General features: G+C 50.5%; 2 protein-coding genes across 5 annotated transcripts; one reads left to right on the top strand and one right to left on the bottom strand.

Moving 5' to 3' along the window:
- On the bottom strand, positions 1-3,916 carry LOC100456235 (sterile alpha motif domain-containing protein 1). Its single transcript, XM_054555296.2, is given in 4 exon segments — positions 1-589; positions 592-1,297; positions 3,718-3,810; positions 3,893-3,916. Coding segments are annotated over 4 exon segments (897 nt in total). The 3' UTR covers positions 1-515.
- On the top strand, positions 636-26,176 carry EXOC3 (exocyst complex component 3). Of its 4 annotated transcripts, XM_024246678.3 has the most exons (14): positions 1,214-1,279; positions 2,933-3,071; positions 4,151-4,350; positions 5,445-5,664; positions 11,323-12,004; positions 15,139-15,256; positions 16,170-16,295; positions 17,625-17,725; positions 20,109-20,219; positions 20,306-20,456; positions 23,172-23,294; positions 23,993-24,154; positions 24,601-24,728; positions 25,616-26,176. In XM_024246678.3, exons 3-14 carry the CDS (start codon positions 4,207-4,209, stop codon positions 25,785-25,787), a joined length of 2,238 nt encoding a protein of 745 aa, XP_024102446.1. In that variant the 5' UTR covers positions 1,214-1,279; positions 2,933-3,071; positions 4,151-4,206; the 3' UTR covers positions 25,788-26,176.
- Positions 26,177-27,498: the final 1,322 nt, after the last annotated feature.

Genomic DNA, 27,498 nt, shown 5'->3' on the forward strand with positions numbered 1-27,498 from the left:
TATAATAGTATGAGTCTTTAGTTCATAATACTCAATGTTACTATATTTTGAAGAGTCCTAAAAGCTTTGGCAATTTTGGCAATTTTTTTTCTTTAGTTTCAAAATTTCTTTACAGTCATAATTTCTAACATAATTTTAACTTTTTCTGTACTTTTTTTCATTGCTCAACTTGTTGCTAGATTTTAAGAAATTACAAGGAAAAAGTGAAATAATAGAGCCAGCGTCAGTGTCAACATCAGCAGGGCACGGGGCAGGGCTCCCTGTCGGAGTGGCAGTCGTCTCTGCTGGCTTCTCTGCCACCTTCCAGACCCTTCCTTTCGTGTGGCTAATTTTCAGGAGGGGCCAGGGGCACAACCTAGCAGCTCCGACCTATGAAAGACTTTCTTGTCAGTTGGTGTGTCAAGGCCAGCATCTTTTATCAAACAGACAAACCCTGAATGCTGGTGGTTTAGCACGTGCTTCTTCCTCCAGGTGAAGCCAAGTGCTGGCCATGGGCCTCTCCTCCAGGCAGCGACTCAGGACCGGCCCTCTGCAGCGCGGCCCAGTGACCCACATTCATTCTCCAAGACCTGCGCTGCTCGGCCTCTGACGGCCCTGGAAACATCCGGTGGCCACTCATCCCGGCATTGTTCCCACGTGGGTGCCAATGACTGCACTCCTGGAGGGGCTGAGTTCGTGTTTGGGTCCAGGAGGTACCCAAAGCCGCTTGTCTGCTAGTGGCAGGTATGACAGACGTTTGATTCCCAACCTTCTCCGCTTTCGTTTCTTCGTTTACTGAATGCCCGGCGCCCACCTCAGTCCGCGGGAAACGAGGGACGCCCCTGCCACACTGCAGTGCGGACTACGAAGCCAACATAAAGACATCAGGCATCAGCAGAGGATGGAGACAGCGGCTCTGGGTTTGTCTTCTCTCCGGAGGTTGGGAAGGGAAAGGAGAGAAAATGCAGGCAGTCACGCTCGGCGGAGGCGTCCAGGACTGCGCCGGCCCTGGGGAAGGGCGCACGCGGTGGTCGCCAGGGGCAGCGAGAGGGCCTGAGTTGGGGGGCTGGGACGGACAAGGAGCCCCCCCACCCCGGCGGTTACCCTGTCCTGCTGGGGAGCGGCCATAGGGCATGTCCCCGAGCTGAAGTCGCTCGGCCGGGAGACGAGTACCCGCCCCGCGGGAGGGCCCAGACCCGTGCTTCCGGCGCCGTTGCCGGAAGCGGAAGTGCCCGCGCGCTGTCCACTTCCGGCCGGGACCCCGGAGGCGGAGGCGGCGGCGGCAGCGTAGCCGTAGAGGGTGAGTCGGTGGCAGGTCCTGACGGCCGGCGGGTCTTTGGGAGGTGGTCGTCGTCTTTCATCCTTGCTCTCCCTGTCTCTGGCTTCCGCGGGGGCGCGTAGGGGGAGGCCGGACCGGGACCTGGAGGGCGGGGAGGCCGTTCCGGACCCCGTGGAGTATCCCGCTCGTGCGAGTGTCCTCGGCGCAGGTGTACTCTCGGCGCAGGTGTCCTCCCCGGCATATGTGTCCCCCCAGGCGCAGGTGTCCCCTCGGCACATGTGTCTCCACAGGCACAAGTGTCCTTCCTGGTGCAGGTGTCCCCTTAACGGTGTCTTCCTCCACGCCCCAGGCGCAGGTGTCCTTCCTGGCATAGGTGTACCCCCTCGGAGCAGGTGTCCCTCCTTGGGGCAGATGTCCCTCCAGGCACAAGTGTCCTTCCTGGCGCATGTGTCCCCTCGGCGCAGGTGTCCTCCAAGGTGCAGGTGTTCCCTCAAGCACAGGTGTCCCCCCAGGCACAAGTGTCCTTCCTGGTGCAGGTGTCCCCTTGACGGTGTCCCCCCCAGGCGCAGTTGTCCTTCCTGGCGCAGGTGTCCCGCCTCGGACCAGGTGTCCCTCCTCGGAGCAGGTGTCCTTCTGGGCACAAGCGTCCTTCCTGGCCTTTAGGAAGCTTTCAAGGTGCAGGTGTTCTCCAAGGTGCAGGTGTCCCTCCAGCAGAGGTGTCCCCTCCGTGAGGTGCCTCCCAGCACAGGTGTTCCCCTCGGCGCAGGTGTCCCCCCGGTGAGGGGTCCCTCCTGGCGGAGGTGTCTGCCCGGCAGAGGTGTCTCCCTGGCGCAGGTGTCCCCCTGGGTGCTGATGTTCCCCTCAGTAGGGTGTCCCCCGCTCGGTGGAGAGGCTCACAGCGGAGCCAGCGCCAAGGGAAGGCAGTCAGAAAGGCTCTGGTAGGGGCTGGACCTGGGTCTCTGTTTATGGTCTCTGAGTCCCTCTTTGGCTTCTGTGACCCAAAATCTTTAGTCTTCAGGCTGGGATGGAAGCCTCTGCGGTGTGTTTTTTAACTCCAGATTTTCCCTTTTTCCACATGAGTAGCTTTGTTCTGACTCCAAGGCGAGCTCTGCTTCACAGCTCTCCACTCACATCGCCTTGGCTTCCACTCACAGCGTGACAGACCTCACTCCAGCCTTAAGATGGGCGCAGCCACCTCACTGTGTGCCCCAGCAGAGTGGCTGGGTGATGGGCGCAGCCACCTCACTGTGTGCCCCAGCAGAGTGGCTGTGTGATGGGCGCAGTCACCTCACTGTGTGCACCAGCAGAGTGGCTGGGGGTCCATTTCTTGGGTTATTATCCAGCCCTATAATCAAAATCATACAGGCTTTAATGTCAATGGGAATCCTGATGATAATGTCCAAACAAAATAAGAAAACAAAAGTGTGCACCTACAAAGTCATATAAGCAGTGGAATCTTAGCTTTAAAAGAAACTCAAAGGGAAAAAACTGGAAGGAAACAAGCCCTGTTGGAGGGAGTTGCCCCTGAGTGTCGGGATTTAAAGGGAGTTGTCCCTGGGTGGTGGGATTTAAGGGAAGTTGCCCCTGGGTAGCAAGATTTAAGAGGAGTTGCCCATAAATGATGGGATTTAAGGGGAGTTGCCTCTGGCATCTTTGTATTTTTGTCCTGTCCAGATTTTCTACGTTGGTATGCCTAATTTCATAATCAGAAAATAAAGAGAAAGGAAAGGTTGCAATGTAGGTCCAGATGAAAAAGGAGAAGAGAGGTGTCTGAAAGCATGTGGGCATGGAGAATGAAAAATTCCAGGAGAAGGTGAATCTTTTTAATATTCATGAAGACGAAAATCAGACAGCTGAAGTCAAGCAGAACAGGTGTATTGGATTCCCACATTGACCAGATGCTCACCAAGCAGCTGTGTTAGCTCCCCGGGGAGGACAATGGTGGAGGGAGCATGGAAGGCAGGCTTGCGTGGCATCTGAGCACCTGTGGTCTGCACAGGACCTGCATAAAGGAGGGAAGTATGATGTTTTCTAGGGCAGTTAAAAAAGGGGGAAATGGGGTTTTGGATACCCAAGACAATAATGACTTTTTCTTTTTTTTTTTTTTGAGACGGAGTCTCGCTCTGTTGCCCAGGCTGGAGTGCAGTGGCGCGATCTCAGTTGACTGCAAGCTCCACCTCCCGGGTTCACGCCATTCTCCTGCCTCAGCCTCCCGAGTAGCTGGGACTACAGGCACCCACCAACATGCCCAGCTAATTTTTTTTTTTTTTGTATTTTTAGTAGATACAGGGTTTCACCATGTTAGCCAGGATGGTCTCCATCTCCTGACCTCGTGATCCACCCGCCTCGGCCTCCCAAAGTGCTGGGATTGCAGGCGTGAGCCACCGGGCCTGGCTGACTATTGTCACTTTTATAGGGTGGGAATTGTGGGGCTTGTGCAGGGCCTCCAGCTGTGGTACCTGGTCGGGGGAGATGTCCGCGCTGTATTTGTCTTCATTAAGGGTCCTGGTGCAGCTGCCCACAGGCCTGGCCAAGGTGCTGGGGGAAAGCTCCTGAAATGAGAAACCAGCCCTGTCTTGCGGAGAGATGTGCCTTGGAGGCTGACATCTACATGATGGGTGGTTTGGGACCCACATCTAGAATCTTCCAAATGTCCATGTCTCTCATGCCTGTGAAACGCCCCTGCTCTCCCCTTAAAGGTATAACTTCTCCATGTTTGTGTTATGAAGGTTTGTTTATCTTATCAAGGAGTTCCTCATCCTAGTTCAGCTTTCTTTGAGGTTTCCTGGATCAATGATCTTAGAGGCTCTCCTAGTAGCTCCACTGTGATCACCTGATTGTTTGGGGGAGGTTTTGTACCTAATGTTTCTACCGTCCTAACAACTCCTGCAGTGCACAGAGAATACCCCTAGCATGAACAGTGTGAGGATTCCACCAGCTTTTTCACCATGAAGGAGACAGACCGGGAGGCCGTTGCAACAGCAGTGCAAAGGGTTGCTGGGATGCTCCAACGCCCGGACCAGCTGGACAAGGTGGAGCAGTATCGCAGGAGAGAAGCGCGGAAGAAGGCCTCTGTGGAGGCCAGATTGAAGGTGAGGCCACCTGCCCCACTCCCAGGATCTGTCTTGGGCTTCAGGTTCTTGCTTGACATCACCATGATGATTTTGCTAAACTAGCCTTTATGGTAATGTGCAAGGAGGCAGAGCTGGACTTCCTTGAGCAGTTACTTTCAGCAGTGTATTACCACTCAGTAGCTTTGCTTAGAAGACACTGGGAATGGTGAAAACACCAAAGGAACAACCTTTTAAACACCCTGAGGCCAGGTGCGGTGGCTCATGCCTGTAATCCCAGCTACTTGGGAGGCTGAGGCAGGAGAATCGCTTGAACCCAGGAGGCAGAGGTTGCGGTGAGCCGAGATCGTGCCATTGCATTCCAGCCTGGGCAACAGAGTGAGACTCTGTCTCAAAAAACAAGCAAACACAGGAACAAAACGTAGAAACAAACACAGAAACAAAAACATGAAAAAAAAACCACAGAAACAAAAACAACACCCTGAAAGTGTCTATTAAGTTTTTAAACAATGTTGGAGGAAGGAGTAGTCTTATTTAAAGCTCTTCTACAGAGCACCACTAGAGGGCATTTTGTTCAGATTGTTTTAACTCACATTTAACAGAGAGCGGATCTGAAGCTCAGGTGCCGATTCTGTCCTGTGGGTCAGCCATCCTGGGGCCAAGTGTGGTCCTGGCTGAACAGCAGGAACTCCCCCGCCCCAAGCCAGTGAAGTCCTGACCGTTTTCTCTGCCTAGATAAGACCTTTTAGGAAACTAGGATGCCTGGGAGAGCATGGGTGACATCCTTCTGAAGGTACCATAGCAGGCCATGGTCCAGGGCAGACTGGTGGTAGTGTCCAGGATCACCAGGTGTAAGGCTAGATGAGGAGTGTCCTGACGTCTTCTCATCAAGGCTTTAAAATGCATCATTGTTCTGTTCCCAGGCAGCAATGAAAAAAAGTTACATTGTGAATCAATTAAATCCTTGTTAATTTTATTTTCTTTTCTGGGGATTGACTGTTTCCTGCTACTCAGTGGCTCTTTCCTGAACTTGACTGTCCTGGGGAAGATTTGTTCTTCAGGAGGCAGCACATGCTATCACTGGCTCTGCTCACCTGTGTGGCGTCTCTCTTTAGGCCGCCATCCAGTCACAGTTGGACGGGGTGCGCACAGGCCTCAGCCAGCTCCACAACGCCCTGAATGACGTCAAAGACATCCAGCAGTCGCTGGCAGACGTCAGCAAGGACTGGAGGCAGAGCATCAACACCATCGAGAGTCTCAAGGACGTCAAAGATGCCGTGGTGCAGCACAGCCAGCTCGCCGCAGCCGTGGAGAACCTCAAGAACATCTTCTCAGGTACCAGCCAGATGCTCGAGGCACTTGCCCACGCTCACACTGTCTCTGCATGACTCACTGAGTGCTCTGTGTGCAGTGTGCTTTGCAGCCCACACTGTAGACCTGTAGACGGTAAGTGTGATTCTTGTCTGCTCAGCGTCTGTTTTTGAACGTGGATGGAAGTGATCAGCTGGCTAGGAGAAGGCTTGTAGTTCAGTGTCAGGACAGAGGCCCAGAAGCGGATTGCCCAGCAAATGCAGTGTGGAGGGATTCCCTGGCTGAGTGTCGTTCCCTTGCCTGTGATGTGGCTGTTAAACTCTGTGAGTGCAGAAGAACGAAGACGCCACGGCCCATGCTTAGAAGGAGCTGCAGGAGAAGCCGCCCTGCGCATGGGACAGAGCAAGCAGATCCCAGAGCAGAAGGGTCGAGGCGAGCAGCAGCTCCCAGGCGGGAGGAGAAGCGTGTGTGCACAGGCCAGGGCAGAGGCAGGGCTGAGCACCATGGGGGAGTGACCATTTCAGTCTTTTTCCTGCATGCCTCAGTTAGAAGGATGCCAAAGGCCCTGTAACCTGTCCCTGAACGGTGCCAGCTGGCCCTGGGTGGTGGCTCCCAGCATTTGTGTTCACAGTCTCCTCCTGCTTGCTGTGACAGGAGCTGCTTCCACAGCCTCGTCCCTCCCCTTGGTCCCCGCTGTGTGTCAAGGTCAGCAGCATCCTTCAGGTCCCCAACTCAGAAGCCTTGGCAGGGTCTGATTCCTTCGCTTTCTTTGTTCCTTTCTCTGGCCTCTTGGCAAGTTCTTCCTGTTCCTCTACCAAACATCTCTGCCCTGATGTCTGCATGACACTTCCCCATCCCCAGCCGTCACCCTCCTCACTGGAGGGTGAGGGTGCCCCAGCCAGGGTGAGGATGCCTCCACACTGGCTGTGCTGCATCGTCTGTGATGCTTCTCGGCTCCTGAGGCCACATGTGAATTGGCGTGGTTCTCCCCAGCTGCCCACAGCGCACCTTGGTAATCCGTGTCCTGTCCACCCTGTCCTCTCTGCCCTCCTCTTGTGCTCGCGGCTGCAGCATTGCCAAGCACCTTGTCCTGTTGCTTTGTGTGTGCCCTTCTTCCAGGGCATGATCCGTAGGGTCACATGTGTGGCTGCGGTCCATGTCTCTTTGTGCATGCGCGACACAAATGCCACCGTGCTGCCAACTCAGAAAGCAGCTCTTCTTGGTGACTGTGGACCGCCTGGAACTGGAACAAAGTCCTCTCGACGGAGTCTCCTTGGTGATGCTCAGCTGGCAGCTTTCTAGTTAATTTCCTCTTATTTCATATTGGCTGGCTACATTTCCTTCTGGTCTTTTAAACTAATGCCTAATGACCAAAAAGGTGCATTACTGGGATTAGTTTATCCACAGCAGTTGGAAATAATTTTCTTTCCTTGGTGAACAAATGAGCCTGCGTGGTATGCATGTTTTTTGTTACGGATAAATTTTCATTGAGAAGATTGGTTTGGTTCCCTTCAGACTTGCCTTATTGCCTATAACTCAGCAATGCTGTGTACACAGCTCCCCTCCCCCATTTTTTCTTGTGCTAAAATGCACATGTACAGTTTGCCATCTTAACCATTTTTAAGTGTACAGTTGGGGACTACTAAGAACATTCATATTGTTGTGCAACCATTGCCACATCCATCTTCAGAACTCTTTTCATCTTGCAGACATGAAAATCTGTACCCATTAAACACTGACTTCGCACCCTCTGCCCCAGCTCCTGGTCCCCACCGTTCTGCCTTCTGTCTCTGAATCGGATGACTCTGAAGACCTCATAGAAGTGGCATCACACATTATCTGTCTTTCTGTGACATGCTTATTTCACTCAGCATGATGTCCTCAGGGGTCTTCCATGCTGTGGTATTGTAGAATTTCCTTCACTTTTAAGGCTGAATAATATTCCATTGTATGGATGGACCACATTTTGCTTATCCGTTTGTCTGTTGGTGGACATTTGAATTGCTTCCACGTTTTAGCTGTTGTGAATAATGCTGTAGTGAACATGGGTGTACAGATATTTTACTTTTATTTCTTTCTGGTATATACACACAAGTGTAATTGCTGGACTGTGTGGTAATTTATGTTTAAATCTTTGAGCAGCTGCCAGACTGTTTCCACCGGTGGCTGCAGCATTTCACAGTTTTCCACCATGAGTGTGCGAGGTTTCTGATTCGTCTGCATTTTCATTCTTCTCTTAAGTTTTTAAAAATATCCCTTATGGCTGGGCGTGGTGGCTCACGCCTGTCATCCCAGCACTTTGGAAGGCCGAGGCGGGTGGATCACCTGAGGTCAGGAGTTTGAGACCAGCCCTGCCAACATGGTGAAACCCCGTCTCTACTAAAAATATAAAAATTAGCCGGGCGTGGTGGCAGGCGCCTGTAATCCCAGCTACTCAGGAGGCTGAGGCAGGAGAATCACTTGAACCCAGGAGGCAGAGGTCGCAGTGAGCCAAGATCGCGCCACTGCACTCCAGCCAGGGGGACAAGAGCGAGACTTCATCTCAAAAAAAAGTCCCTTATGTTTCCTTTTTTGCCCCATTAATTGTTTAAGAGTATGTTGTTTAATTTCCACAAATTGGTGAATTTTACAGTTTTCCTTCTGATACTGATTTCTAATGTCATCTGTTGAGTTTGGAGAAGATACTTTGTATGATATTTATCTTTTAAAAACCTGAGTCTTAATTTGAGGCCTAATCTGTGGTCTTTCCTGAAGACTGTCCCATGTGCACATGAGAATAGTGTCTGTTCTGTTGTTGGGTGTTCTTTCTGTGTCTGTTCAGTCTGGTTGGTTGGTTGCATTGTTCAAGTCCTCTCTTTCCTTGTTTAGCTTCTGTCTGCTTGTTCTGTCCATCATTGAGAGAGAGATACTGAAGCCTCTGATTATTACAGAACTGAATGTTTCTCCCTTCAGTTCTATCCATTTTTGCTTCATGTATTTTGATGGTCTGTTAGTAAATGGAGAAATATTTATAATTGTTACATCTTCTTGCTGAACCTTCTATTAATACATTATGGCCTTCTTTGTGACTAGTTTTTTTTTTTAAATTTAAAGTATACTTCATATTTATTAGTATAACCACTCCTGTTCTCTTTTGGTTAATATTTATATGGAATATCTTTTTCCATCCTTTTATTTTCAACCTATTTGTGTCTTGGGCTCTAAGGTCAGTCTCTGGTGAACACATAGAATTGAATCATGTTTTATTTTTTAAATCTATTTTGTCCACCTCTTTTGATTGAAGATTTTAATTTTGCCTACCTCTTTTGATTGAAGATTTTAATTAATTTTGCCTACCTCTTTTGATGGAAGAGCTTACATTTAAGTGATTACTGATAAGAAGGGACTTCTGTCATTTTGCTGTTTGTTTTCTATATGCCATATAACATTTTTGTCTCTTATTTCTGCATTTTTTTTGTGCTTTTGATTATTTTGGTAGTAAACATTTTAATTCCCTTCTTGTTTCTTTTGTGTATATTCTATAGCTGTTTTCTTTGTGCCTGCCATAAAGATTACACTTAACATCTAACATTATCTCACTTCAGTTTGAATTTATATCAACTTCAATAACACACAAAAACTGTCCCTATATGGCTTCATCTCCACTCCCTTTGGGTTGTTCATTTCACAAAATTACATCTTTATACGTCGTGTGTCCAAAATCATAGACTAATAATTGTTTTTTAATGCGTTCATTTTTAAAAATTAGGTAGAAAACAATGTGGAGTTAGAATCCAAAGTTACAGTGTTAGTAGCTTTTAGACTATTTTTTAATGTATTAGTTTCTTTTTTTTTGTCCCTTTTAACCAGAAAAAATATTAGTCTCTTAAGTCATGTAGAAAACAGAGTGATGAGTTAAAAACTGACGTGTTAATAATACTAGATTTTACGATTGTCCGTGAATTTACCTTTTTTGAGGCCTTTGCTTCTTCACGTGGCTTCCAGTTGCTCTCTAGCATTCTTTCTTCTCAACCAGTGGGACTCTATTTAAGCATTTCTTGCAGGGCAGATCTTGTGGTAACAAGCTTTTCAGCTTTTGTTTATCTGGGGATGTCTTAGTATCACTCTCACTTTTGAATGACAGTTTTGCTAGATTTAAGGTTCTTGGTTGACAGTATTTTTTTTTTAGCACTTTGAATATGTCATCCCACTGCCTCTGGCCTCCAAAGTTTTTGGTGAGAAATCTGATTTGCTCATAATCTTATTTAGGAGCCCTTGTTTCTGACAAGTTGCTACTTTCAAAATTCTTTCAAAAGTTTGATTAAGTTGTATCTTAGTGTGGACCTCTGAGTTCCTCTTGCTTGGAGGTCATTGAGCTTCTTGGATCTTCATATTCATGTCTTTCATCAAATGCGGGGAGTTTTCACCTATTATTTCTTCAAATAATGTCTTGCCCATTTCTCTCTTCTCCTTCTAAAAGTCCCACTAAGCCTGTGTTGGCCTGCTTGATGATGTCCACAAAGTCCCTGAGGCTCTGTTCACTTTTCTTCAATCTTTTTTCTTTCTGTTCCTGATACTTGATATTTCCCATTGTCCTGTCTTCACATTCACTGATTCTTTCTTGCACCTGTGCAGATCTGCCTTTGAATCCCTTTAGTGAATTTTTAATTTCATTTATTGTACTTTTCAGCTTCATATTTTCTTTTTGGTTTCCTTTTGGATTTTCTGTCTCATTATTGGTATTTCCATTTTGCTCATACATGTTTCTTTCTTCACATCTTTAAGTTCCTTATGCATCTTTAAATAGTTGTTTTAAAGTCTTTTTCTAGTAGATCTGCCATCAGATCTTTTACAGGGACAGTTTCTTATGTTTTCCTTTGAATGGGCCATACTTTCTTCTTTCTTTGTGTGCCTTATGATGTCTTTGTTGTTGAAGAATGGACACTTGAATCAGATAATGTGATAACTCTGGAAATCAGATCCCCTTCTCAGGTTGATGATTCTTGTTTTTTGGTTGTTGTAGGCTTTCTGTGCCAAGGCACAGCCTGAGGTGTGAACTTCAAGGTCGTGTCAAGTCTTTTCTGAGCCTATGCCTTTGCCTGGGCATGCATTGGCCACTTCCGAATTTTTCCTATAAATGCAGTTACTTTTGAATGTCTTTATTCATAAATATCTGGCTTTCAAAAAGGGGAACAGATGAAGGGGGTGGTGAAGACATCGGCCCTTTAAATTCCCTGGAGCTGTGTGGGGGCGAGGAGGGGCCTGTGAACAGGGGAAGATGCAACAGTGGCCGCTTACCTCTTCGCACCTTTGTGGTCAGAAGCAGCAGTCAGTGATCTGAATACAGATCTCCGGTGTGGAGGACAGGGTTCTTTTTGCCCAGCCAGGCTGCAGGCTGTGTGCAGGCAGCTCTAGGAACACATCAGCACATGCACAGCTGCCTGCGGGGCGGGAGGTGGGGCCTCGGTAGCCACTGCCCAGCTGAGAGCTGCAAATGCCCACAGTTAACCACAGTTTACCATTTATGCCTTCAGTAGACTCCAGAGTTCCAAAGATAGTTACCTCAGACACATCCTGCCATTGCAGTTGTTGTTAGCTAGGGAGATGTGGCTTCCTGCTCTGCCGTGTTCCCAGAACGCCGCATGCAGGCAGCCTTTTATGTGGTGGTGGTTGTTTATGTTGTGTCTTGTGCCTTCTCCCTAGTGCCTGAGATTGTGAGGGAGACCCAGGACCTAATTGAACAAGGGGCTCTCCTGCAAGCCCACCGGAAGCTGATGGACCTGGAGTGCTCCCGGGACGGGCTGATGTACGAGCAGTACCGCATGGACAGTGGGAACACGCGTGACATGACCCTCATCCATGGCTACTTTGGCAGCACGCAGGGGCTCTCTGATGAGCTGGCTAAGCAGCTGTGGATGGTGCTGCAGAGGTCACTGGTCACTGTCCGCCGTGACCCCACCTTGCTGGTCTCAGTTGTCAGGATCATTGAAAGGGAAGAGAAAATTGACAGGCGCATACTTGACCGGAAAAAGCAAACTGGCTTTGTTCCTCCTGGGAGGCCCAAGAATTGGAAGGAGAAAATGTTCACCGTCTTGGAGAGGACTGTGACCACCAGAATTGAGGGCACACAGGCAGATACCAGGGAGTCTGACAAGATGTGGCTTGTCCGCCACCTGGAAATTATAAGGAAGTACGTCCTGGATGACCTCATTGTCGCCAAAAACCTGATGGTTCAGTGCTTTCCTCCCCACTATGAGATCTTTAAGAACCTCCTGAACATGTACCACCAAGCCCTGAGCACACGGATGCAGGACCTCGCATCGGAAGACCTGGAAGCCAATGAGATCGTGAGCCTCTTGACATGGGTCTTAAACACCTACACAAGGTAAAGCTAACCTGGCGCCTGTGTTGTCTCTTAGGTAGAAGCCGTGTGTGAGAGGGGCTGGCAGCCGTTTGCTGGAGAGCCGACCTCAGGGTGTCACTCTGGGCAGGTACTCCGAGCCCACGGCCTTGGTTTCCGGCCAAGGGGTGTCTTCTTTCTGGTCTGCCTGCTGGTGCCCAGCCTCTGGTGTTTGAACACTGTTGTGCTTGGGAGGGATCTCTGCTCTTGGCCTCCAGCCCCCGTTGAGCTTGACAGGGTGCAGCTCCAGGCTGGGCCGGTTTCCTGTGCTCACCGTGTGCTGACTTGCTTCCTTGCAGTGACACCCTGAGGCAGGCGTGTTGTTACCCCATTTTACAGGTGAGGACACATGGTCCCAGGCGGGGCTGGGACTGGCTCATGGCCATCCTGCTGGGGAGGAGACCACCACATCACCTCTCTGGCTTCCAGCATCCCGGGTTTGGTTTCTCTTCACTAATATCCTATAGTAGTGAGTCTTTCAAAAATAAACAGTTACAAGTCTAGATAGTTCGAGGAAACTCCATCATCCTTTTTGTATCCTAGTACGAGGCTTTGTCACTTCACTTAAGGGAACATGAACCACTCTGTGCATGGATTAATTTGAAGTAGTGTTGAAAAATGGTGCAGTGGTGGGGGTATTCTGAAATTCTTTAAGATTAGGTAGCTGAAATGAAAATTTATTTCAATTTTCCATGGTTTCACGGTTAGAAAATAATATTAAGTAATGTATTGGAATTTCTTCTTTTTTTTTTTTTTTTTTTTTGCCGGTCTTGTCACTGCAGTGGAGAAATTGAATAAACCTCTTTTTTTTTTTTTTTTTTTTTTTTTTTTTAGCAGTAAGGCATATTTTTTTTTGTGCTTTGTTTACTGGTATCTGCTTATAGAGAATTTGCATTTCAATACAGAAGGACAGAAGAGAAAGGAAGCGCCCCCTGCAGAGAATGGTCACCGTGGCGCTCTGTGCAACCGTGGCTCTCTGTGCACAGCCCTGGACTCACCTCCCCTGGCTGTCGCTCATCCTCATGGCCGCCCATTCTGTAGCCTTGACTGTGCAGGTCTCCCGCTCTGTGCCTGGTGTGTGTCAGCAGCCCATGAGGCAGGAGGCAGGGGATGATGTGCCCAGGTCACATGGCCAGTGAGTGGGAAGCTGGATTCCAGTCCCATCCCTGGGCCCTCCCGGGCCATGGCCACTAGACTGGGCTGTGCATGTGTGCACCTTGCCCAGTTTGTGTCTTGATTTTGTCTTTCCACGTTGTGAGTGTTTTTCTGTCCTTGGGTTGTCTCGTGAGTTCCATCACCCCGGCCTTTCTCAGGGGAGGTTGAAGTGCTCCGGAGGCTAGAAACATTCTCACACGGAATTGAGGTTCTTGGGCAAAAATAATCCAGATTAAAGAAAAGTCTTTTAAAATGTGCAGAATCTTAGGAAGTACTTTTTCACTTAGGAAGCTCTCAGATTTCTTATAGTGGACTGGCTCTTAATCATTTTATTCAGTGTTACTCTGAGAACATATTTAGGAAACATAGCATGAGGCGTGTGAGTTGAATTTTCTGAGTGGTCAAACCTTAGACTTAAAAAAAACTTTTTAATTTTAATTTTTGTGGGTACATAGTAGGTGTATCAAGCCTTAGACATTAAAGAGCCCAACCTTATATACAGATGATAACTTTTTTTTTTCTTTTGAGACAGAGTCTCGTTCTGTCACCCAGGCTGGAGTGCAGTGGCGCGATCTCAGCTCACTGCAAGCTCCACCTCCCAGCTTCACGCCATTCTCCTGCCTCAGCCTCCCGAGTACCTGGGACTATAGGCGCGTGCCACCATGCCTGGCTAATTTTTTTGTATTTTTAATAGAGATGGGGTTTCACTGTGTTAGCCAGGATGGTCTCAATCTCCTGACCTCATGATCCGCCCGTCTCGGCCTCCCAAAGTGCTGGGATTACAGGCATGAGCCACCGTGCCCGGCTGATAATAACTTTTTAATGAAAACTTTTCCTGAAATGTAGCATGTATTTCCTGTCTTCTGGACAGCAGACTGAACGTAGTTTTGCCTGTTCTTGTGGATGCGTTTTTATCAGTAATGTCCTGTATTCTACGTTCCAGTCATCACCCTCTGCAGAGCGTAGTGATGTGGACTGCAGTGGCGTATTTCCAAAGGACAGCACAGCTGCCCCTCCATACTCAACGGGGAGGGATTCCAGGACCCCCCTTGGCTATCAAAATCCTCCGTAGCCCAAGTCCCCTTTATGAAAGGGTATAGTGTTTGCATGTAATCTGCGTACATTCTCCTTCATGCTCTAAATCATCTCTAGATTACTTATAAGACTAAATACAGTGTGAATGCTATGAAAATAGTTGTTCTATATTTTTTGAAATTTTTATTATTTTTTATTGTTGTTTTTCCCAAATATTTTCAGTCTGTGGTTGGTTCAGTCAGTGGATGTGGCACCCGTGGCTGTGGGGGCCAGCTGTGCTTGTCGTTTTGACTGAGTACATTTGTTTATTCAGCACCTCCTGTTTGCCAGGCCCTGCCTTGGCTCTGGAGGTGCAGTGAATAGAACACACGTCTTCCCCACAGGAAAGGCTCTTCCGCATTTGAGCCCCAGCACCTTATGAAGCTGGCGCAGCAGGGTGAAACTGGGGTTGGAGGGACTCACGTGGTCTCGGAGCCAGTGGGTGATGCCACAGAGACCCCAAAGCCCTTGGCCTCTGCCCTGCACTTTCCCCAGTTGGAGGGACTCACGCAGTCTTGGAGCCAGTGGGTGATGCCACGGAGACCCCAAAGCCCTCGGCCCCTGCCCTGCACTTTCCCCGGTTGGAGGGACTCACGTGGTCTCAGAGCCAGTGGGTGATGCCACGGAGACCCCAAAGCCCTCGGCCCCTGCCCTGCACTTTCCCCGGTTGGAGGGACTCACGTGGTCTCAGAGCCAGTGGGTGACGCCACGGAGACCCCAAAGCCCTCGGCCCCTGCCCTGCACTTTCCCCTGAGCCGTGGGCCGGCTGTGACCAGGAAGTCTCCAGGGTGGTGGACATTCGTGTGTCAAGTGAAACAGCCTCGGCACACTTGGGCATGCTCTTCTGTGTCTGTCGTGGTTTGTCACTCACATTCCTGATTCCCCCATAGTACTGAGATGATGAGGAACGTGGAGCTGGCCCCGGAAGTGGATGTCGGCACCCTGGAGCCATTGCTTTCTCCACACGTGGTCTCTGAGCTGCTTGACACGTACATGTCCACGCTCACTGTGAGTAGGGCTGGCCTCCGTGCCACAGACCACGGTGCTGGTTATATGAGTAACCTGGGCTTGGCAGCAGGCAGGAGGCAGAGTGGGAGATGCCTTAGCGTTGACTTCCTAGGGTGTGTTGCTCAGCTGCCCGGGCTCTGCTTCCAAGCCCTGACAGGTCCGTTTGCTAGAAGAGGAGAATGGCCCCTTCTCTGGGCCTGGATCTGAAGCTTGTCCTCTGCTGGAGACGTGAGCCTGTGCCATCCTCAGCAGGCTGGCCAGGGCCCAGGATGTCTGAACCGTGCGTGGCAGCACCTGCCAGGCTCTCGGCTCTGAGTCCCAGGGTCGGGGGGTCAGTCAAGGACCAAAGGGCGAGTCCATTTGCAGCCTGGTGACCACCAGGTGGTCTCAGTGTGAGAGGAGGAGGTCAGCAGGGTCTGCTTCTTAGACAAGGGTGCGTCCACCTAGCAAGGCAGCATTATGACCAGAAGCTGAGGTGTCCTCAGGAGCTGGGGAAGGAGCGCTGTCTTCTCTTGGGACATGAGCTGCTGTGGTTGCTGAGTGTGGGCATGGGAACAGGCCTGACCGGACCTGACCGGACCTGACTGAACCTGGTCGGCCTCATTCTCTGTGCACCTGGGACTCAGCAGCCTTGTCCTCCAGCATGAGGTGCAGCCAAAAGGGCATCTAGTTTCTTCTCCCTCTTTATCTGTACCAAGGGTTCCAGTTAAACCCCTGCAGGCTGCTGTGGTCACTGCCTCCCATGGGAGTGGCTCCTGGGTCCCTGCTCTGGAGTCCTCATTTGAGAAAGAGGACGCTGGTGCCCTGTGTCTGGTTTGTGGAGCTTCTGCATGCAACTGACCAGGTGATTGGCGTGACCCTCAGGCACCTGCTCTTCTCTCTTCTCTTTTCCATGATGCTGAACTTCCTTTAGTCAAACATCATCGCCTGGCTGCGGAAAGCACTGGAAACGGACAAGAAAGACTGGGTCAAAGAGACGGAGCCGGAAGCCGACCAGGACGGGTACTACCAGACCACACTCCCTGCCATCGTCTTCCAGGTACCACCTGCAGGGGACTGGCACAGTTCCGTTTCCTAGGTGGATAGTGGGACCTGTAGGTTTTACAAAGTGACACAGATACCCAGGATCTTCATCCACAGAGTGTAGTAAAAATATTGAGAGCCCTGCCTGGTGCATCTAAGTCCTCTCCTCTCTCTGTCTCTTACTCTCTGGAGCTGCAGAAACCTGAGATGATACTTACCAAATAGTTTTGCCCAAGGTCACTTTACTTTTCTGACCTGGTCTTTATGGGTTTGGACTACAGCCTAATTATATGTTATTTATGTGCGACTTTCAAATGTGAGTTTGTTTGGTTGATATCCAGGATTTGTCCTAAAAAATGGCACATGATTGAGTCTAAACAGGTGGATTTTGGGAGCGTCCATTATTTTTTTTGAGACGGAGTCTCACTCTGTTGCCCAGGCTGGAGTGCGGTAGCACAATCTTGGCTTACTGCAATCTCTACCTCCTGGGTCAAGGCGTCCATTAGCTTTTAAAGTTGCTCTCCTGTTCATTGGTTAAAGTTCTAAGTATTAGACCTACCTGCATTTTTACCACAGATTCACTTTCCAACGCCCGAGCCTCACTAGATGTTAGACCCAGTGTATTCTTACCACAGATTCACTTTCCAGTGTCCGACTGCCGTGTCCCATTTTTCCTGCTCTTTTTTTCTTTTGGCACATCATGTGTTTTAATTTGAGTGGCATTGCTGAGGGATGGAGCCCAGTTGTGTTAGAATCCTCACTCAGGACTCTAGTCAGGCAGGAGTGAGGGCTGGCGGGTGACATTTCTCTCTGAATGATACCGTTAGTTATTGACAGGCTAGTCCAAACCCTTTCCTTTGTTCGGAAACGGATGCCGTGAGAAACTGTGTGAGGAGAGCTCTGTCCCCTTGCCCTTCCTCTGCCTGGGTCAGCTCCTGGCAGGGCCTGGCACACCCCAGGTCCAGATTCTTAGGAACGCTGCATCATGACGGTCATGGGGCCAGGGAGGGTGAGTCAGGCGCCTGAGGGGCGCCATCCCGGGTGGGGCCTCACTCCACACATTAAAACTCCAGTCACGTAGTGTGAGGACAGACGTGGCCCCCGTGGGAGAAACCAGTTTGCCAGGAATTAAGAAATGAGTCACTTGGTACTTTACCAGGTGAGAAAGTTGTTTTTTTTTTTTAACTAACTGTTATTTTTCACGTGGTTTCATTTTTTTTTTCCTCTGAATTTGGACTATCCTAAATGCCAGTTAGCAGATGGCGGTTTTATATAACAGCAAACCTGCACTCTTAGTATACTCCTGTAAGATTATACCAGAATTCATAAGTTCTCTGATTTTTAGATGTTTGAACAGAATCTTCAAGTTGCTGCTCAGATAAGTGAAGATTTGAAAGCAAAGGTACTAGTTTTATGTCTTCAGCAGATGAATTCTTTCCTAAGCAGGTATGTCTTTCTGCCAGTGTGCTAATGTACAAATTGAATGTTTTTAAAAATTAGAAGCAAAAATTTTTTGATCCTACTATGCCTGTTACTAAAAAGAAATTAAGCCTATAGATTCCCCACGTCACTCCTGTGTTCTTCAAAAGCAAAGGGAGGGAGCGGAGCTTCTGGATCATCTTCCCCTTGAATGGACCACACGCCCGCTTGGGCTCCCAGAGCCGATGTGTTGTGACGTCCTTAGTGATGCGCCGGATGACACCAACTCTGTTGGAGTCAGGCTCCTCCCGTTGCCTGTTCTGAACTTCCTGGGGGTGGGGGTGGCGACTCCTGTCGCAGTGCCCACTTCGTAGTGGGGAGGGCGTCCTCGGCCGAGCCGGCCCTCCTCAGAAGGGTTCCAGGCAGCCATGACCTGGCACGCCACCCTCCCCATGAGTTGTTGATAATTTTCAAACCTGTACAGATGTGGAAAAGAGTTTAAAAAACTGTGTTCACCCATCATGCAGTCCAGAAGCCATCCCCTCCAAAGCCCCCTTGCCTAATCTGTTCTCCCCTGCCCATTCCGCTCTGTCTGCTGAAGTACCTTGAGGCAAACCCCAGGCGCTGTGGCATGGTATTTGCGACCCTCTCTCAAGCCACTGCAGTGCCATCAAGTCAGAGACACATGCACGGTGACTCCGTGGGGTCATCCGATGCCAAGTCTGCGTTTGGGTTGTATCTCAAGTGTGTCTTTTGATAGTTGTGAATCAGATTGGACTGCATCGCATGAGGGCTTAGGGTTCCTAGGCCTCTGGTAAGCAGAACAGCCCCTTCCCTTCTTCAGCTGCTGGCTTGTAGATCTCTGTAGAGAGATGTCCCTCAGCCTCCTCCTCAGTCTACCGTCAGCTCCCGAGCCAGATACTGGCTCTGCAGGCTTGGATCCCACTTATTGGCAAGTGTGCCTTCCACGATGTGGCACATCAAGAGACATGAGACACAGTGTGGCACATCAGGAGACATGGCATCCATAGGTCCTGTCCTGGTGGCTTAGGTACTACAGCCACGCCGCCCACTCAGAGTTCCCATTTTCCATCCATCGATGGGGGTCATGCCCAAGTCCCCACTGGCCGCCCATCCACAGGGGTCACAGCTGAGTCCCCACTGGCCTTCTTCCATAGAGGTCTTAGCCAAGTCCCTATTGGCCGTCTGTCCATGGGGATCTTGGCCTGAGTTTGTTTCTTTGGAGGTCATTGTCATTTATGAGGTTAGATTCTTCTATAAAGAGACCGTTCTCTGATCACCCTCAGCTTTTTGATGACCTGAACCACACTTTGGACAGAAATGCTAACTTCTTTCCCTTTAATTGCCAGCTTTCAGTGTGCTCCTTTCTTAACATCTCTTAAAAACAGAAACGGTATTTGTTGTACGATTCTTCCACTCCATAGGTGCTTGAGCATCCCCACAATAAGTTTAAAAATAGAGCGTGTCACTACCTCTGTTTGTTTTCTTGACATCTCACGTGTCTGTTTTTAATTGGATGATTTCAGGGACAGTTTCTGAAAGGGACATTTTACCTGACATTTGATGATATTCCTAACACTATGAGTTTCTAGGTGAAGTGTATAGTAAATAAAATAAGATAATGCTTTCCCAATTCCTCACAATCAAATATGTAGTATATTTTTACAATCGGAATGCTGAACCATATTTTTTTTTCCTTTTTTCAGTTATTTTTTACCAACTCCTCAAAATTGTTATATTTTTTAATTGTTTTTAAGAGACAAGGTTGGCCAGGCATGGTGGCTAACCACCCAGCACTTTGGGAGGCTGAGGCAGGTGGATCACGAGGTCAGGAGTTCGAGACCAGCCTGGCCAATATGTGAAACCCTGTCTCTACTAAAAATACAAAAATTAGCTGGGCATGGTGGGGCACACCTGTAGTCCCACCTGCTCAGGAGGCTGAGGCAGGAGAATCACTTGAACCCGGCAGGTGGAGGTTGCAGTGAGCCAAGGTCTCACTACTGCACTCCAGCCTGGGTGACAGAGCAAGACTATCTCAAAAAAAAAAAAAAAAAGAGACAAGGTCTGATTAGGTTACCCCGCTGGGTAGCTCACTGCAACGCAGCCAGCAGCCTTTAACTCCTGGGCTCAAGTGGTGTCCCTGCCTCAGCCTCCTAATGAGCCATATTTTAAAGCCTGAGGTGAAGTTATTTTTTTGATCCATTTAAAGTAATCATCCTCTCTGTCCTTCCATTAGTCTGGATCGTCTAAAGATTGTTTTATTTTTAGAGGCTCATCCAGTCAGATGTTAGTGATGTGAAATTTCAGGCCAGGCATGACGTCAGCGTGGCATTTGAAACAGCTCCACGTTGCCCTTAGTGCTGTCTGACTGAAGCCTGTCTGTTCTCAGATATAAAGATGAAGCGCAGCTGTATAAAGAAGAGCACCTGAGGAATCGGCAGCACCCTCACTGCTATGTTCAGTACATGATCGCCATCATCAACAACTGCCAGACCTTCAAGTGAGTGCGGCCGGGCGCTGTGGCAGGGGAGCGGTGGAGGCCGGCCTGCCCAGCTGCTGTGTTGAACCTGAACCATTTCCTTGCAGGGAATCCATAGTCAGTTTAAAAAGAAAGTATTTAAAGAATGAAGTGGAAGAGGGCGTGTCTCTGAGCCAGCCCAGCATGGACGGGATTTTAGACGCCATTGCAAAGGAGGGCTGCAGCGGTTTGCTGGAGGAGGTCTTCCTGGACCTGGAGGTGGGCCTGGCTCTTTCCTCCTGCCGTTTTCTGGGCCGAAGCACGGTGCTTCCTCACTGCCCTCTGGGACACAGGCTGTGAACTGTACCGAGTGGATGCCGTCTGGGGAGCCGGGCTGTGCACTTGCATTCAGGTCAAATCGCTTAAAGCGCCTCCGTTTTCTGTGCCGCTGCTTCGTGTGATGCAGGTCCTTCTTACATTCAGGTCAAATTGCTTAAAGCGCCTCTGTTTTTGGTGACGCTGCTTCGTATGATGCAGGTCCTTCTTACATTCAGGTCAGATCACTTAAAGCGCCTCCGTTTTCTGTGACGCTGCTTCGTATGATGCAGGTCCTTCTTACATTCAGGTCAGATCGCTTAAAGCGCCTCCGTTTTCTGTGACGCTGCTTCGTATGATGCAGGTCCTTCTTACATTCAGGTCAGATCGCTTAAAGCGCCTCCGTTTTCTGTGACGCTGCTTCGTATGATGCAGGTCCTTCTTACATTCAGGTCAGATCGCTTAAAGCGCCTCTGTTTTCTGTGACGCTGCTTCATGTGAGGCAGGGTCCTTCTTACATTCAGCTCAGATCGCTTAAAGCGTCTCTGTTTTCTGTGACGCTGCTTCATGTGAGGCAGGGTCCTTCTTACATTCAGCTCAGATCGCTTAAAGCGCCTCTGTTTTCTGTGACGCTGCTTCATGTGACGCAGGGTCCTTCTTACATTCAGGTCAGATCGCTTAAAGCGCCTCTGTTTTCTGTGACGCTGCTTCATGTGACGCAGGGTCCTTCTTACATTCAGCTCAGATCGCTTAAAGCGCCTCTGTTTTCTGTGACGCTGCTTCATATGACGCAGGGTCCTTCTTACATTCAGCTCAGATCGCTTAAAGCACCTCCGTTTTCTGTGATGCTGCTTCGTATGACGCAGGGTTGTTCTTTCATTCAGGTCAGATTGCTTAAAGCGCCTGTTTTCTGTGGCGCTGCCTGCTTCGTATGATGCAGGGTCCTTCTTACACACAATTCAGTAGATTCACCCAGTAAGTATTAAAGATATCAGACAATTTAGTGGATTACAAAATAGAAACAGATATGTAGGGACCTGTCAAAAAGTCAAATTGAGAGTGCACACACACACACATCCTCACATAGATCAGTTTCGCTTTTGAATATAAGTACACACACAAAAATCATTAATAAAATGAATTTAATATTGTATCAAAGGCATAACCTACCATGAAATGTAGGGGTTATTTCAGAAACATAAAGATGGCTTAACATTATTTAGATGTATTGGCAGAAATGAGGATATATTTAAAAAATAAGACCATGTAGGCCGGGTGTGGTGGCTCACGCCGTTAATCCCAGCACTTTGGGAGGCCAAGGTAGGCGGATCACCTGAGGTTGGGAGTTCGAGACCAGCCTGACCAACATGGAGAAACCCCATCTCTACTCAAAATACAAAATTACCTGGGTGTGGTGGTGCATACCTGTAATCCCAGCTACTTGGGAGGCTGAGGCAGGAGAATTGCTTGAACCTGGGAGGTGGAGGTTGCAGTGAGCAGAGATCGCGCCATTGCACTCCAGCCTGGGCAACAAGAGCAAACTCCATTTCAAAACAACAACAACAACAAAATAATAAGACCATGGCCATCTGGTGGTCCTGCTGGAAAGGGGTTCCTGGGATGAGGGGTGGGATTGGTTGCTGATTCTTCAGTGTCTGGTTGTGCAAGAGAACAGAAATGTGTGTGGAAGTGTCCCCAAAGAGGCAGACACTTGTAACTTTCGTAAATATGACTTAGAAAGCAAGAAGGAAATATTTACATTTGAAATTATTTCAAAATTTAAAAAGAATATATAGAAAAGTGGACAAAGGACATGAACGGCCACCTTACATTAAAAGCAACACCAGTGAAACCAGATGCCCAATCTTATCCTCGAAGCAATGAATGCTCAACAGGACCTGCTGCTCAGCAGGACGGCAGGAGCCGGAGACGCGGATGCTGTTCAGGCTTGTTGAGGGCGTGGGAGAAAGGGGCTGTTTGGATTCTGTGTGGGCCTGAACTGGGTTGGGTTTTGGAGGGCAGCTTGGAAATACAGCCATTGTAGTTTTAATTTGTAACTTTTACTGGAGTTTTAATTTGTACACTTCTATTGGAGTTTTAATTTGTATACTTTTATTGGAGTTTTAATTTGTATAGTTTTATTGGTTTTAATGTGTATACTTTTTGACTGAAAAATTCAACTTTAAGGAATTTCATCAGTAGAATTATACAGATTCACTGTTGCATTATTGCAAAATGTGAAAAAAATTTAAATGTCCATCAATAGAGAATTGGGCAAATAAATACGATAAATATATGTAGCCATTAAAGGTAAAATGTATACATGCACAGATATTTCCATCTTTAACATGTCATTTTGGGAAGCTCATCGCAGAAATTGTAGTATAAATCTCCTATGCTTAAAGTACACATTTGCAGATTATATAATCGAATTTTTACCTGAGTGTGCATTGCTGTTGTAATTAGAAAAGCAGTGTGACGTAGCAAAGATGCACGGAAGTGCCTCCCTCCCGCACACACTCAGCGCTTGTGGGACGTTGAGGTGAGGAAGTGCCTCCCTCCCACACTGCACGCAGCTCTTGTGGGGCATTGAGGTGAGGAAGTGCCTTCCTCCCGCATGTGCTCGGCTCTCGTGGGACGTTCAGGTGATGATTTCTATGATCTGTTTCTGCTTTTCAGCAACATCTGAATGAATTGATGACGAAGAAGTGGCTATTAGGGTCAAACGCTGTAGACATTATCTGTGTCACCGTGGAAGACTATTTCAATGATTTTGCCAAAATTAAAAAGCCGTATAAGAAGGTAAGAAGGTGGGACCTAGTTTCCTCATCACCTTGACGCTAGGGCTCACCTCTCACCCTGCTCAGAATTCAGCATCCAGCGAGTCCCTCCGTGAGTGAACGTTCACTCGTCCTATCAGCCCAAGGGAGGCAAGAGGCTCTGCGGATGCCACCTCCCTGGGACGGGGCTCTGGTGAGACTGGCTGGGGCCCTGTGGCGTGGCCCTCGAGGTGGAGGGAGCCATGGTTCCTGGAGAGGACCGCATGCCCCGTCTTAGCTCCTTGCCCTTCCACTCACTCCGTGAGGCCCCAGGGATTTCTTTCCGCTTCAGACCCTCCTTCCTGCAGGACCCAGGTTCCTCTTTCCTCCAAGTGCCTGCCACGTTTTCCAGATGCTGCAGTCGTTATCAAAGAACAGCAGCAGCCACTGACACCGGGCCTGTCTGTGGACCGAATGCTAATGCGTGTGGCACGTGCCTCACCCACGTCTGTCCTGCTGGGGGCTGGAGCTGGCCTGGTGCAGGGGTCCAGGTCACCGTCACTGTTCCCCCCCTGAGCCCCCGCTCCTCCTTTGCGGTGAGATGCCAGAGCCGTGGCGGAGCGAGGAGGAGTGGGCTCAGAGCCTCCGGGGAGCCACTGGGAGCCCCAACCTGGGTTTAAATGAAAGTGCTCCTGGCCGCCAGAGCGTGGAGCCTGCAGCTGATTGCGTGTTTCTCCCCAGAGGATGACGGCCGAGGCGCACCGGCGCGTGGTGGTGGAGTACCTGCGGGCGGTCATGCAGAAGCGCATTTCCTTCCGGAGCCCGGAGGAGCGCAAGGAGGGTGCCGAGAAGATGGTTAGGGAGGCAGAGCAGCTGCGCTTCCTGTTCCGGAAGCTGGCGTCCGTGAGTGTCGCGCAGGTCCCGGGGTAGAGAAAGCCTGTCGCTCCACGGCCCTGTTCAGCCTCCACCCCGGGACTCAGGCCAGTAGCTGGGAGTGTGTCGTGTGTTTGTCAGGCGAGGGGAGGCTGGGTCCAGGTCCTGCCTGACCTTGTGGTCGGACACAAATGACCACAGAGGCAGACGCGCCGGCCCCGCCGGCTTCCTGAGGCCGCCCGCAGCTCCCTGACGGACGCTTCCCGGTCTGTCCTGTGCTGCGAGGTGCTGGCTGCCTCCCACTGTCTGGCCCTCACCCCAGACCCCTGGCCCGGTCACTGAGCTTTCAGAGTAGATCCTGAGGAGTCAGGTGAAGAGGGAGGTTCCCAGTCAGGAAGGGGCTCAGCCAGAATCCAGCCACTCCCAGCGCCGCGGGACAGCCGAGGGCGGCTCCTCACATTCCTGCTGCCTTCCAGGGTTTCGGGGAAGACGTGGACGGATACTGCGACACCATCGTGGCTGTGGCCGAAGTGATCAAGCTGACAGACCCTTCTCTGCTCTACCTGGAAGTCTCCACTCTGGTCAGCAAGTATCCAGACATCAGGTAAGGGATGCACGTCTGCCTTAGAATCCTGGAGTGGAGCGGCAGGTCCCTCCTCTCTGGGGCGGGTGGGGCTTCCGGTTTACAAGTTCAGCCCTGCAGCACCGCAAGGGTTCAGGTGCGGCACAGCGGGGCCCAGGCGCGGGGAGCAGAGCGGCTCCTGTGCTGCCTTCCACCTGGCCTGGGCAGCGGTGTGGGTGGGCGGAGCTCGCGGGGCACACCCCGGGTGGGGACAGTGGGGGTGGGGGTGGGGGTGGGGTGGGGGCAGGGCTGTGACGGCTCTGCTGTGTGTAGTGGGGAAGATTTGGGCTGTGGAGTGGCCTGAGTGGGGCGAGTTTAGGAAATTTCCTCTGTGCTCATGGTGGACTCGGGAGGGCCCAAGTGCCGCTTGGACCAGACACCTTCGGAGGATGTAATTACGGGGAGTCCCCAGTACCAGGTCCAGGGAAGGGGACCCACGCATGTCCCCCCTCCACCATGCTGGCTCCAGGCCCCAGGCCAGCCTTCGCGGCCCCTGTCTCAGGGCACCTGCCACTTCCCCAAGGGGCCACCTCCATGGCTGCAGCCGCGTCACCTCCATCCCATCATCTCGCTGGTTAAACGTGGAAAAACGGGGTCTTGAGCTCTCCACGGTCTCCCCTCTGGTTGGGCCGGAACAAAGATTTATAAAAGCAATGTTGAAAAACCTTTCTGCAATTGGATTGAGAAAAGACAGAGTAAGGTGAAAATGCAGGCTTGTCTCCCGCTGAAAAGGGAAAGGTGCCATTTGTCTGCAGCGGTCCTCACCCCCTACGTTCTGTCAGCTGGGGTGGTGAGGCCATGAGTCCCTCGCAGCGTGGTGCATCACAGGGGTGCTAAGCGGGCATGGGCTGACATCTCCCCATCCCCAGGGATGACCACATCGGTGCGCTGCTGGCTGTGCGTGGGGACGCCAGCCGTGACATGAAGCAGACCATCATGGAGACCCTGGAGCAGGGCCCAGCACAGGCCAGCCCCAGCTACGTGCCCCTCTTCAAGGACATTGTGGTGCCCAGCCTGAACGTGGCCAAGCTGCTCAAGTAGCCTCCGCCGACCTGCCCTGCTCGCCCCTCCATAGCCTCAGTTCCTGCCCTTAGAAACGCAGGAAAGCCGATTGCTCTCCTTGGCCACACGTGCTCCTTTCAGCTGCACGGCCTGTCCTTAGGCACCAGTGTGATGCACCGGGTGTGCGTCGAGTGAGCGTCCCGAGGCCACGTGCGGAGGCCCCTCATTGTGCTGTCAAAGGCCTGTGTGTGCAGGCCTCTGCCACACAGCCTCTCTCGGGTGCTTGTTTTTTGCAGTGGTTGAAAGTGTGTGGGGCACAGAGGACGTGCACCTCCGTGCCCTCCTCCTCCCTGGGCACCCCATCTGCTTAAGTGCTCGGAACCCTGTCACCTAATTAAAGTTTCTCGGCTTCCTCAGAGAAATGAAAACGCCACACATTCTCTTTTCCGGTTAAGGTTTTCTGACTACTGATCTAGCAGTGCCCAGGAACTGTTGTCAATCACAGAGTAAAAGTCTCCCCTCAGCCTGGAGGGCGCCCTCCTGGTCCCCTCCTGTGTGACATCCCCTCAGCCTGGAGGGCGCCATCCTGGTCCCCTCCTGTCTGACATCCCCTCAGCCTGAAGGGCGCCCTCTTGGTCCCCTCCTGACATCCCCTCAGCCTGGAGGGCGCCCTCCTGGTCCCCTCCTGTGTGACATCCCCTCAGCCTGGAGGGCGCCCTCCTGGTCCCCTCCTGTGTGACATCCCCTCAGCTTGGAGGGCGCCCTCCTGGTCCCCTCGTGTCTGACATCCCCTCAGCCTGGACGGCGCCCTCCTGGTCCCCTCGTGTCTGACATCCCCTCAGTCTGGAGGGCGCCCTCCTGGTCCCCTCCTGTTTGACATTCCCAGGGTTACTCCTTGGGTCCTTTGGGAGATGAGACACTCACCAGCTGCACCCAGCAAGCCCTGTCCCCACCCCCAGGTGAGCAGACCTCTGGCACCGGGTGGTGCTAGCCAAGTCAGCCATACCTGGTAGACGAGCGATGGCAGGAGTGTAAATTTTGGTAAAAGTAAATATGAAAGTGAATATTTACTTGGAGTACATTTCAAGACCCATGAATCATGCTTTTCCTGATGGAGAATCCTTTAAATTCTCTTTTCTAAAATGTACCCATCTCTCTACAGCATCTGCCTTCAATGGTAGCATCATTTTGCACGTTAATCTTTAATTTTTTTCCAAAGCTAATCAAGGCATTATCCCAGAGGCCGGGCGCAGTGGCTCACGCCTGTAATCCCAGCACTTTGGGAGGCCAAGGTGGGTGGATCATTTGAGATCAGGAGTTTGAGACCAGCCTGGCCAACATGGTGAAACCCCATCTCTACTAAAAATACAAAAATTAGCCAGGTGTGGTGGTGCAGGCCTGTAATCCCAGCTACTTGGGAGGCTGAGGCAGAACTGCTTGAACCCCGGAGGCGGAGGTTGCAGTGAGCCGAGATTTCACCACTGCACTCCAGCCTGGGCGATGGAGCGAGACTCCGTCTCAAAGGAAGGGGGGAATTACCCAGGATGAGCAGGGAGTCCTGGGTCCTGGTGCTCAGAGGGGCAGACCCCTGTGCTCTCTTAATTTACACAAAAGTATCGATTCGGTTGAGTGAGTGAAAGGCGTTGACCTTCATTCCTCCTCTTGCCTGTGTATACAGCGGCTCGTTTCCTCCATCCCTGTCTCAGAGCCCCAGGGACTCGCAGATGGGCGAGGCGGGGGTGTCAGCGGG

Source organism: Pongo abelii, chromosome 4 (genome assembly GCF_028885655.2).
Source record: "Pongo abelii isolate AG06213 chromosome 4, NHGRI_mPonAbe1-v2.0_pri, whole genome shotgun sequence".
Taxonomy (NCBI): domain Eukaryota; kingdom Metazoa; phylum Chordata; class Mammalia; order Primates; family Hominidae; genus Pongo; species Pongo abelii.

Bases quoted from the DNA above. Each gene is read 5' to 3' on its own strand.
- EXOC3 (XM_024246679.2), top strand. From the start codon at position 4,207: ATGAAGGAGACAGACCGGGAGGCCGTTGCAACAGCAGTGCAAAGGGTT. The intron at 15,257-16,169 runs GTGAGTAGGGCT...AACTTCCTTTAG, and splicing joins CGTACATGTCCACGCTCACT to TCAAACATCATCGCCTGGCT. The intron at 16,296-17,624 runs GTACCACCTGCA...TCTGATTTTTAG, and splicing joins TCCCTGCCATCGTCTTCCAG to ATGTTTGAACAGAATCTTCA.